The following is a 12,591-nucleotide window of genomic DNA, read 5'->3' on the forward strand; positions in this document are numbered from 1 at the left end:
CTTCATACACATTCACTGGTTTGCATCTGCATTGTTTTTAAGGGGAGTTTTCTCTCACATGGCTGACCCTCTGCTGAGAAAGCTTTAAATAGAGCACAGAGCTCAAGAACACCAACCACAGATTTTAAACCTTGCTTATCAAGGAGTTATGAAGACCACACAATACATGCATAAACTTTGTACTGTCTATTATGTTCAACAAACCACTTACTATAATGTATGAAAGCTAACCTTTAAGGGTGACTATTGTGGCAGGAGTACACATTCCCCTCCTGCTTCCAACCCCCAACAGGGGCTAGGGGGTCTTACCATAGGAGCCTCTAGACCACGACGAATAGATGACCACGGTCCAGATCCAACCAAGTTATAAAATGGGACCCCCGCAAGAGACTCACTTTGAGTGGTTCTCAGAGCAGCGGGTCTATGGTCAGAAGCCTTCCCCTCAGGACTGGGATGCCACCCAAAGAAACCTCCTGGGACTAAGTGCCCTCACCCCTCACCTTGGTGAGTGAATACTTCTTCTGGATATCCTTGAGTGAGCCCTTGCCCCCCCCCGGGTGAGTGATTACAACTTCTGGGTACCCTTGAGTGAGAGGCCTGCCTTTGTGAATCATCATTCCTATGTGGCGTTGTTCTTATGTGCTGTTGTGTAGTAGTAACTTCCCCAACTGGTAGACCAAGGCTGTAATTTGCGAAATGTTATCAGAGTGTTATTTCAGCTACCCCCATTGTCTTGTTGGTTTTGGCTGTTCGGCTTTCATCACAAATTAAAGTTTGTTTAAGTTTATTATCTGTGTGAAGTTATTTTGGGGTGCCTCTGTAAGAACTACCTTAAAAAAAAAAAATTTAGAACTGCAAATGATGCAAAAAGTAACTTACATAACATTTATAACGTATAAATATAACTTTTATAAAAATAATAACTTATGACATTATTATTAGTTTTAAAAATTAAGGCTAGGTTAAGTTTTCCTATCCATGACGACCGGAGACATAGCAATTACATGTGCCATCACTGGGACTGACAGGCCCCAATCACAATTTCTCTCATCCTCTTCACTGAGTACTAGAAATATATGGCACTATGATAATATATGGATTTGGGAATATATTATGTTTTCTTAAAGCAGCAGAACAAAAGCTGTCCAGTTGTTCCAGTTTTGACAATATGCGGTGTTGAAGAAATGTGAAGGTACAAATCCTCCTAATTCAAAAATTCCAAAGGCAAATAAAAAGTATTTTTATGTTTTCAAGTAACTGGATTTTAAAAGAATGGTGTTCTTATTCCCTGAAACTTCAAGGCTGACATCAGCACTTTAGTCTACCTGGTGCTGGACTAACATTTGCCACTTGGGGAACAATTCTTGTAAGCCAAGCAGAAAGCTTATAAAGTACTTACCAAAGCCAAGCGCTGTGGAACAAACGCCCCACGTTCATTTTTCTAGGACTGGTATAGCTTTGATTTCCCCAAGCTTTTCTGAGGCTAACCCCACACGCTACTGAAACTATCTTCTGGCTTGTACCATTCCAACTTGAGTCACCATCCCTGGAAGTATTTAAGAAACCTGCAGACATGATGCTTAGGGACATGGTTCAGTGGTGGACTTGGCAGTGCCAGGTTCGTGGTTGGAGTTAGTTATCTTAAAGGTCTTTTCCAACCCAAATGATTCTGTGATTCTAACTTCCGTGCGAACCCTTCTTCCCCGCCACAGCACCTCATTTGCTCCACTTTTATCACACATTTCTTGCACATTCTATTGCTGCCCGGTTTTGCCTTCCGCTAGCACGGCAGAAAAAAAAAAGTTAAAAACCGGTTTGATCGCTTTCGATAACCACAAGTTTCCTGCCTGAAGGACAAAATGGCCGGCTGCTCTTTAACCTATCCACAAGCTGCCCCAGTTGGCAGCAGCGCTCGGGCCTTTCCACCAGCGGTAGCTCCATCGCTGCTCCCCCTCCCCTTCCTTCGCCGCCACCCCCGGGCAGCCGGCGGCAGTGAAAGCCCACGGCCGCTGCCGGGGCCGGGCGCTGTGGTACCGCGCACGGCCCAGCCCCGGGGCGGGCCTTCCTGCCGCGCACCGCTCGCCTCCCGCTCCCCGCCGCGCCACAAGAGCCTACGGAGCGCCGGGCGCTCACGGTAACGGGCAAGTCCCTCCCCGCGAGAGCGACGCCGCCGGCCGAGCCCAGCCCTGAGGCAGCCCCACCACACTGCAGACACCCCGCTTGCCACCGGAGCGGGAGGTGGCTGCGAACCTGCGACCCTAAGGCGAGGGCGGGGTGACGGGGAGGGGAAGTTTGCGCCTGCGCGGCAGCTGCCCCGGCGCGGCAGGGGCGGGACGGAAGGGAGGGAGGTGTTACAAGGTCGTCGCCGTTTTTGGGTCTGCTTGGGGAAAATGGTGGGTGTTTGCGTGCATGTCTTTGAGGCGTGATGGTGGAGCGGGCAGCCTGCGATTGGAGCTTTGGTTGTCTTGCGCGGGTGCCGGGTGCCAGCGGCGGCCCCGGCGGCCTTGCCCCGGGGCGGCGGCGGAGTCACTGAAGTAATTTCTGTCAGTGCTTGGAGGAGTCCCTCAGCCGGCGAAGGGACTTACTTACCCTCTTGCGGTTATTTTTCGTTGCTTTCAAAGTATCTGAGACGCGTTTCTGGCCTGAGGTTTTTTATTGTTCTTTGTGTGAGCGTGTGCAATCGGAACCAGAGCGTGTTTTTCACGTTTAAAGGAGCTTCATGTTCATAGCAAAATCTTTCCTTAAGCCTCTTTTAAAACTAGTCTTGATTATTAAGATAAAATTCCACTGTATTTGGAGATGTGTGGGACTAAAATTGGGAATAACTGTCATACTACTTAGAAGAAATTGTTGTGTCCATACTTTTGATGACGATATTGGTTATCTGTATACCATTAAAATTAATACTTTTACTTAAATCCTTTTACTAATGGTGGATATGTTTTCAGGCATATTTTTTTTTCCTTTTTTTAACTTAGTTGACACAATGACAGACTTTGAAAAGAACCTGCGTCAGGACATGGTTTCTCAGCTGCATAATCTTGCTGCTGTCGGAGATGCAGCCAAACTGAAAGCATTGCTCAGTCATTCGCCATCACTTATCAACGTAGCTGCAGATAACGGCTGGACAGCCCTCATGTATGGTGCCAGAAATGGACACCTTGAAGTTGTGCAGATTCTTCTTGATGAAGGGTAAGCTCTTTAGTAGATCCCATTGAAGAGCTCTTGCCCTTTCTGCCCGTTTCAGCCTGATCTCAGAAAAGTAAATTTACCTGACAGATAGTGGCAGAAATTTTAAGGTTAAAAATCAGGAAAATATACTCTATTTATAAAGGGATTCTGCTGTTGCATCATACTTTCTATATTTGCTAAGAAACTCTTTTAAGGGTATCTCTAAAATTATTCCTTTGATCTTCAAGGATATATTCTCACTCCTTCCAGAGACCAGCTGAATATAACAAAGTTTGTGTCCCATTCCAGCCACTCTACAGAGTATAAATTTGGTATATTTAATAGTTCCACTTAGACTTTATCTATGAACTTTATTTGTAATCTGCCTGCATCTATGTTACAGTGGAGAATGTTTGCTGATGTACTGGTTGTTAAGTAGGACACGACAGACACACCTTTACCAAAGTTACTGATTGATGAATTTTGTTTTGTGTCTTATTTTTTGGACAGTTCGCTTCCTCTGTGAGCTGTCACGTTATTTTCTTCAGTCAGTTAGACACCAGGCATGTTCATTGCTTGTCACAAACTTGCTGTCATATTTGTTGTCTATCTTCAAGTCAACTGTTGTACTTCTAGTTTTTCAAGACACTCAGAAAAGCAAAGAATGCTTCACCATTCTCCTTGAGACCCCAAAGAGATTCTTCTGAAGTCAGGATCCAAATATTTCAAATGGAAAGCATGCCAAAATGAAGGGTGAGAGTCAGGTGTCGTGGTTCAACTGAGCTCTACAGTAATAAAGCCCAGTCTGTGGCTTTCTGCACCCCTAATTATGGAACCAAGCAAGTTTAGTTCATTCTGTAGTTATGAGTAATCTCAGGCACAGCATTCCACAGCCTCCAGTGATCATCCCACCCTTTTGGGTTTTTTCAGTCCTACCCAGATGCTACGCCTTCTGCTGTGGCTCAGCATGGAGTGTCAGATGAACCACTGTTCTGTACTCTATCAGTACATTCCAGCATGTAGAGGAGTATCACAGTGCCAGATTTTGTGGATTGAAATAATCTTTCTATTGAGGAATCTTTTGAGATTTTAGGGAATTTATCAGTTTGGTAAATAGGATAACAGTTTTTTAAGTTGGTCTTACTGTAAAAAGAGTATCTGAATATCTGCTTATAAATGTCCTTTTCACAGCCATTCTCTTAGGCAATTTAATATATTTCCTGAGGTGGTACTCTGGCCTCATTAGTCTCATTTTAGTTAATGCTTGGTCATGGTAATCATTTGGACAAATAGAGTTGCTGGATATGAATGTCTATGAAGGCAATATTACATAACATTCCAGAGATTCGTCCTGGAAAGCTAGTCAATTTTTTTTATATTCAGCCATGTTTGAGAAAAGCTACAGGAAATGTTTGTAGACTGTCAAAAAATATCTTAGTGATCTAAACAGTTCAGGCCACTGTTGGGGACACTGAATAGCAGCCTGATTGCAGTCTGCACGTACCTGAGTAGGTAGAAGAGGGAGGACAAAATCAGAACAAAATTCGGTGTCTGTAAGATAGGAAATTAAGTAGGGAATTAGGCAAGATTTTCCTAAAGGAGTCTTAATCTTTAAAGATAAATGAGCAACAGTATTTTCTTTAGCACCAAAAACTTGTAAATTAAGTTTTGAATGCCTTTCTGAAAAAGACGCAAAACTCCTTCAAAAACTAATAAGTTTAATACAAAATCTCAAGTCAAAACAGTCTTGACAGTGGTACAGTTGCCTGTGTATTGGCAAATGAATATACTGGCGTCTTCTTGTTTTAAAAGCTGATCAGTCTGGCCCCACATCTGCTGTATAATGTGTAGTTTACAGGGAAATGTCTGTTTTACTTGTCCACTTGAGTTAAAATTGACAAAAAATAAAAGTGCATTACTTTTGACCTCACAATCAATCAACCCCAATCTATTTCAGATATTTTAAAATTTTTGTTAGAATTTAAATATATATCATGAGGCAATGTTTCCTCACCTGTGGTGTTTTGCAGACATCTTGGTAACCAGCACCACAGTCGTAAGGGTGCCTAATTCTCTCACTAGGCAGAGGCTATAGTCTTGATTCTTATTTAATGGTAAATATATTATTGTAAATGTTTTGATGCTGCTTTCAGTAGCTTCTAGAAGTAATGCTAGTTAAACTGCTCTTTTTGTCTTTATTACTGGTTATTCATAAGAGACCTGTACCCTGGCTTTCAAAGTTCTATCTGTAAATGATCTTGAGCTTTTTTTTTTTATGATACAATGTGTGAGATTTTAGTTTGTCTGTTGCTGTTGTAGTATTGCGTGAACCTTGGTGAGTGATAATCTGGAGTAGATCAACAAAAATATGGAATCAGGCCTTAGCGAAAGAAAATGAAGTATGATTACTTTTCATTACCATAATGCCAAGTATTTAGCCTAAAGAGTGCCCCAGTATAGACAGTGTCTAAAAGTTCTTTCATCTTAATAGTATCAGAGTATATGCTTTAAGGAAGAATAATACAGCATCAGGACTCTTCCTTAACATATTTACCCTGGTAACCGCTGTTCTTTTCTGTTTCTCTAGGTGTGACAGGTCCATCGTTAATAAATCAAGGCAGACTGCTCTAGACATTGCTAAATTTTGGGGGTACAAGCACATAGCTAATTTGTTGGCTAATGTGAAGGGCGGGCAGAGGCCTAATTTTCTGTCAAATGAAGTGAAAGAATATGAAAATTATTTTGGCTTGACACTTCTGGACAGAAGGAGTGATAAAAGAACAGATTCCAAGTGGCTAAGCAGAAAACAAAGCCATCCAACTACAGTATACATTGTCTTCTCAAATCTAAGTCCTTTGGTTACTTTGGGTGGGGGAACAGAGAGCTTCCAGCAGCCAGAAGTAAAGCTTTGCAGGCTGTACCACAAGGATGTGGAGCAGTACATGAGCCAAACCGAAGAAGGCACCTTGATTTTTCTTGGAGTTGAACTTCAGTTCCAGATGAACCGGCTGGCTGCTTGCAATGGAAGAGTTCTGGAAGAAGATGAAGAGGATGGGTTAGTTGCTTGGTTTGCTCTTAGCATAGATTCTGCTTCTGCTGAGAAATTTAAACAGAAGCATGAGGACTGTTACTTTCTTCATCCACCAATGCCAGCACTACTGCAGCTACCTGAAAAAGAAGCTGGTAAGATGCATAAAATGCAGCTGTTACCAACTGTGTAATTAGAATGATATGCTTTAGGATTCACTGAGTTACAATGCAAGGACAAACCACTGCAAAGGAATCATGTATTTTCAGTAGCTTTAGAAATATCGTAATTTTAAAAGCCTGTCAGAGGTTTTGTGAAGAATTTTGTATGTAAGAACATGTGCAGTTGCAAAGCGCTAACATGTGCAATGGCAAGTATTAGACTGTAAAATCTATTGATCATGCTTTTAGAAATGGTACTACTTAAATATTAATGCATGCGCATTAATGTTCTAAAATGAAGGCAAAAATCTGTCATTACTGAGTTTTCATTACAAGAAATGAAACTAAGTCCTTAATGTGTGTTGCATACTCATCTGAGAAGGAAACAGTATGAGCACGTGTTGGAAAGTCAGATCCTAAAGTGAATTAATGTTATTATGAGCATGTTGTTAACAACTGCTGTTGTAACAATTTTGCTTTTACAGAACGATAAAGGGCAAGCTTGACTTGCACCTGAAGTTTAAATGGAACAATGCATTATTATGTCAATACTTGTAGTAACCCTAAAATGGTCATCTGGAAAAGGTGTGATATATAATTCTGGCACTTTGCCCAGACAAAGTAACTTTTATGAGAAACAGGATATACTGATCCGGATGAATTTGGTCTGTAGCTACATATTACTGTGTTCTGTTGTATGTGCTGTGCTACAAAGAATCTGAATAACTCATATTGTTCGACTTCTCTTGTAGTAGATTACAATTCAAGCCCTAGTCTTACTTCGATTTGTATGTTAAACTTTACGGCTTGCTTTTTCTATATTGTTAAAAGCTTGCATGAATTAGTATCTGATTTTCTGTATTTTCAATGTATTCTTTTAAAGGAGTAGTAGCCCAGGCTAGATCTGTTCTAGCATGGCACAACCGCTACCGATTCTGCCCAACGTGTGGGAGCGCAACCAAGATTGAAGAAGGGGGTTACAAGAAAACTTGCTTACAAGAAGATTGTCCCAGTCTCCAAGGTGTTCACAACACGTCGTATCCAAGAGTAGGTGAGAATATTGTAGGATAAACTTGGTCAAAAGTGGCTTGTTTGTACTATTATATACATGTAAATCAGTTTCTTTTTAGGTATTTCAGCTGCTTGCTTCTGTCCCAGGTCTTAGATACTTGTCTCTCACCAGAGGATGTGTGTCTCAGCTCTGTTTAGGATTCAGTAATTCAGGCTTCTCTTTCTTGGAGTAGTCTGTGACAAAGAATTGCTGTGACAATAGCAATCTTTGTTGCAATGGAGTAATATCAATTAGAAGTTCCAACAAGATAAATGAGAGATTAACAATACAAAGGGTCACATTTTCCCTTTTTTCGTTGTGCATATTGTTTTCTCACCTTCTGCAAGCTGCCTGAGCTTGAAATAGCTCTCTATCAAATTTGACCCTATATCAAATTTCTGATACAGTGCTCTTTTTCTTGTAGTGCCACTTTGACCGTATTAGACATCTCCCCTGGCTTTCACTATTCATTGTCAGTCGCAAACTGCCAGGCCTGTTTCTACTCAGAATATGAGCTTGTATAGACAGTCGTCTTTAGCTCGTTTTGTTCACGTGTTGCAAAGGAAGTGTACTGCATTATTGATGGGGAAACAAGGAAGGAAAAAGAACTTACTCTTTTTTTCGTGGATGATTTGTTGACTCTTAGATCACCTTTACTTCCCCTACCCTGTCCTCTCTTCTGCAGTTGTAGTTCTGGTGGTAGTAGTATGTGTGTTGTATTTCTCTTCTCAAAGACATTTCATTGTAGTAATCAAAGCAGTTTGGCCATATTCTTCTGCCTTACAGATGATAGTGAAGCTTGCTAAAACACTGATGGCTGTTTCATTACAGGCTCTGGCAGAACAAACTTAGAGGTGGAATGGCATTATATAGGAAAGACTGATGAACCACCATTTTCTACTGATGTTTTTCTCCGAAGACAGTTTGCATGTTCTACGCTGTGCCATGTGGCAGATATCTTTGAACAGAACAACCTTTGAAATTATTGTTTATAGTGGTTGCTTAATCAAACCTTCTCATACAGAGAAAATACTGGTTTTTGGACAAAAAAAACCCAATGAAAAACAATAGTGAGAGAAAAAATATATGAAGGCAAAGGTAGATAGAAAAAATTAGAAACAAAAAATTGAGATACTTAAGAGCTAGGTAACAATAAAAAAAATGGAAAAGATCATAGACCAACAGTGTGCGGAACGGCAAGACAAAAAGACTTATACCAGTAAGAGAAGATATTAATCAAGAAAGAAAAAGATAAATAAAATGACCAGAAGTGAGAAAGTAGATAAAAGTACATCATCAGATGAGAGATTCATAGCAAACAGTCAGCAAAGGCAAAAGTGAAAAGTGTAGTCGGTATTTACATTGTAACTAGAGTAACTGGCTCTTCTTTGGTATTTCAGTCAAAAGTACATTCTTCAGTCGTGTGTGTGTGTGGAAGACGTGATATTACATTGCTTTTGCTGCAGAAATGGTTGCATAACTAGGTTGGATGCAGAGCTAGGTTAGTATTGCTGGTACTCTGAATAGATTGTGTGCTTTGGTTGCAAGTAATTTATGTCCTGCATTTCAAGCCTTGCCTAGTAGACTGCTTCTACTGAGCGCGTATGTTGCAAAACAAAATAAACAGCTATCTTGCAGGGGAAAAAAAAACAAAGTGAAATAAAATAACAACTTGCTCTGGGCATCTACACAATTCTGATTTCAGTCACTTAAAGGAATCTTTTTTTTGTATTTACATGCACTGATACCAAATAGGCTGGAATTTTTTACTGCTGTTAAGTCCCTCAAATGTTGAAATATTTTCCTTTCATGTCCCTTACAGATCCTGTTGTGATAATGCAAGTCATCCATCCAGATGGGAACCACTGCCTTTTAGGGAGGCAGAAGAGGTTTCCCCCTGGAATGTTTACCTGTCTTGCTGGATTTGTAGAACCTGGTGAGTAATTTAATTTTCCCTTACCAATTCATTTTTCTCACTCTCAGTATAGTACATTGAAAATAATGTAGAAATATGTTTGGTGTTATATCAAATAAATGGTTTTGCTTGCTATTAGATAAGTTGTTATATGCCTGTTCTGTACTTCCTAGAGGCTGATGTATAAAACAAGCAAAAAGCAACTTGAGTAAATATAATTTAAAAACTGTTTTCTCATCATGTACTCTTAAATTACATATTTAAATGAAAAAAAAAAAACACTTTAAAACACATATAAGTTCCTTTCTGTGGTGATACTTAGCAAGGTATTTTAGCATAGGAAAAAATTAAAGCATAACTTACAGTTAACATAAAGTTAAGCATATGCTTACATGTTTACGGCCTGGTTGATTATATGGAAGACAAGCAGAAATTACATAATTTTGAAAGAAAAGAGATATTTTGCTAGCTGTGTTGAGCAATAATACTTGGAATTATTTACAATTATTAGTGGCTGCAGAACAATTTGTAAAACATTCTTATGTTGGGAATAAGTCTTAATTACTGGTGAAATTATAGTGTAAACTATATTCAGTAAATCTGTACAGGTGAAACACGATGACAGCATGAATAAGTTTATTCAGTTATCATTTGAAAAAAGGCAAGATGTTTATTTCTTTGCTGCTTTCATTCATCTGCCGGCCTTACTACTTTCTGATACTGAATTCAGGTATATAAACCGAAATTTAATAGCTGATCTTATCATCAGCTTCTAATCAGCTGAACGTAGCTGAACTAAAACTTCTCTCTCTGATGCATGGACTGTCTGCTTTAATGAACCTGTTATCAGTGGTTACAACACATTACGTGTGTGCATATGTAAGCCTGTAACACTCCGCATGTAAATCAAGCAGTTTTCTGTAAATATGGAAGGAAAGCTTTCCATTGCAGTTTAAATTTGGAGAATTGTCTGTATGTGTTAAGACAATGAAGAATGAGTCAGGCAAAGTGAATAATACAATGCAGAAATGCGTGCAAGTCTTCTTAAGTCGGTATTTTCTTACTATTGTAATTTTAAATATTTATTTTCAAGTTGTATTGCATGCTGTTAGAATCATACTGAAAATCTAAAAATTAACACGTTATTTATAAATTAGCAGATCATCATTTCAAAAGTAATTAAAGGAACAATGTATTTCCTACACAGCGTTTGACATTTTAGGTGTGGTAATAATAGTTTGCATGTATGATAAACTATAAATTCAGGAAATAAACATTATGGTGGAGAAATTATCATACTTTCCTTTCAAAGTTCCATTTTGCTTTGGTGGCTAGTTTTACCTTATTACTTCTGTATCTTGTGCTTAAGGCCCGTGCCCTAATCTGTGAACTAGATCTCTATAGATAATTGTCTTGGGCAGTTTCAAATCTTTTGAGTCAGGTCAAACCACAGGATGTAATTGTTGCTTTTCATCAGCTGCTTGTTCTTTGCCCTTTTTGATTAGGGGAAACAATAGAAGATGCTGTTCGAAGAGAAGTAGAAGAGGAGGCTGGAGTCAAAGTTGGCCATGTTCAGTATGTCTCTTGTCAGCCATGGCCAATGCCCTCCTCCCTAATGATTGGCTGCTTAGCTGTTGCAGTGTCTACAGAAATTAAAGTTGACAAGAATGAAATAGAGGATGCCCGCTGGTTCACTAGAGAACAGGTAAAGTTCAATTTAATTTCCTTCTTGTATTGATTGGTCTGTGACTGTATCGGTTCTGGCATACGATAGATAGTTGCTTTTTTCAGCAAGTTGAATAAGCATGTATACTCTCCATTTTATCATACTACAATTGTGTTATATTGTAGTTGTAGATTGCACATAACCAGAGGAAGGCAGATACTCACAGTAATTTCTGAGTCACTTGCAAGCCCATTTTATGACAATTTTGCCAGTTAGCTCTTCACCTTTTCTTTTTGGGAGATATCCAAGTTATTGCTATTTTAACCCACTTTCTCACCAAGCCTGTGCTTCTCATTCTGGCAGAAGCAGTATTTAATAGCATTCATCATTTGAATTTCTACCAAGCAAGCATGCTACCAGATATGCTGGGAGGGGAGAGGTTTCGTTAGAAACTCTGGGAATTCATTGGTTGGAACATCTTTTTCCATGCAGTACTATTTTAATACTCTGGTATTAAATGCAATTTATTATGCATTAGTAGGAAATTCTACACTTAGCTTTCCTGATTATTAAAAAGGTAGTCAATAAAAGAGAGGATAAGAAGTCTTTGACAGAAAGAGAGATTTAAGTTCGTGAGTGGAAAAAGGAAAGATTGCTTACACAATGTAGTCTTCACAGGTTTTTCCACAGGCTGCTTATGAGCTGAACTTTTAATAACACTGTCCTCCTGCCTAGCAGTTGCAAGTGTTTTGACTCTGTAAGTCAACTTGAAAGCAGTGAGTCACCTACAATCTTAGTGTATTCCTCACAACACGGAGAGCATTATTTTAAATGACTGTCAGTTATGAATACAGCTAGTTGCGTGCAGGTTGGTCTAGAGTTGGAGATAAATGTTCTTCAGAAAGGTACTAAACTAAAGGCGTACTTCCATGTTGCTTGCAACTTCTTTAGAAAAACAGCAAAACACTTCCTTCTGCACTGCGTGTGGAAAAAAAAATAATATGGAACGGTGTAGAGCACCATCTAGTGGTCTTTACCGTGAACAGCCGTCACAAAAACCTTAAACATATTAACAGTCAATCTCCACGGTTCTATTAGAAAGAAGATATCTTTTGGGGCACCCTCAGCTCAAAAATGTCAGAATTCACACAGTCCTGTGTGTTTTTGTCTCTGCATCTTGTCTTGTAGTGCCTCTTTAATAGCTATAGTAATGATAGATTGATGGATTGTCATAGTAAGATAATTTGTGCATTAATACAATGTTAGATTCTATATAGTTTATAATATTATCTTCTAAAGAAAAAAAAATCTGTCTTTATTGCAGGTCGTGGAAGTTCTCATTAAAGGAAACCAGCGTTCTTTCTTTGTACCACCAAGTCGAGCTATTGCGCACCAGTTGATAAAACATTGGATTGGAATGAATGCTAATCTTTAATTGAAATAATTGATTTCTTTAAGTTAAATTACTTCTTGTAGTGAATGCTAAATTAGGAATAAATTGGAAAGAATGGTTTATCTAGTAAATGTGCAACCACATACGTTTTTGAGCCTTTTTTTTGGCTCCTGAGCTAAACTATGCAAGCCTTTTTACGTTTTTTC

The 12,591-nt window shown here is 39.2% G+C and overlaps 1 protein-coding gene across 4 annotated transcripts; it reads left to right on the forward strand.

Annotated features, from left to right (window-relative positions):
* The first annotated feature begins 2,076 nt into the window (after nt 1-2,076).
* NUDT12 (nudix hydrolase 12) lies at nt 2,077-12,516 on the forward strand. Of its 4 annotated transcripts, none has more exons than XM_054186174.1 (7): nt 2,077-2,141; nt 2,979-3,192; nt 5,759-6,354; nt 7,244-7,411; nt 9,234-9,347; nt 10,832-11,031; nt 12,317-12,516. In XM_054186174.1, exons 2-7 carry the CDS (start codon nt 2,987-2,989, stop codon nt 12,425-12,427), a joined length of 1,395 nt encoding a protein of 464 aa, XP_054042149.1. In that variant the 5' UTR covers nt 2,077-2,141; nt 2,979-2,986; the 3' UTR covers nt 12,428-12,516. The 4 variants fall into 4 exon arrangements, with proteins under 4 accessions (XP_054042149.1, XP_054042152.1, XP_054042151.1 ...); XM_054186177.1 differs by having other exon boundaries at nt 2,111-2,134; XM_054186176.1 differs by having other exon boundaries at nt 2,119-2,238.
* The last annotated feature ends 75 nt before the right edge of the window (nt 12,517-12,591 follow it).

Source organism: Rissa tridactyla, chromosome Z, assembly GCF_028500815.1.
Source record: "Rissa tridactyla isolate bRisTri1 chromosome Z, bRisTri1.patW.cur.20221130, whole genome shotgun sequence".
Lineage (NCBI taxonomy): Eukaryota > Metazoa > Chordata > Aves > Charadriiformes > Laridae > Rissa > Rissa tridactyla.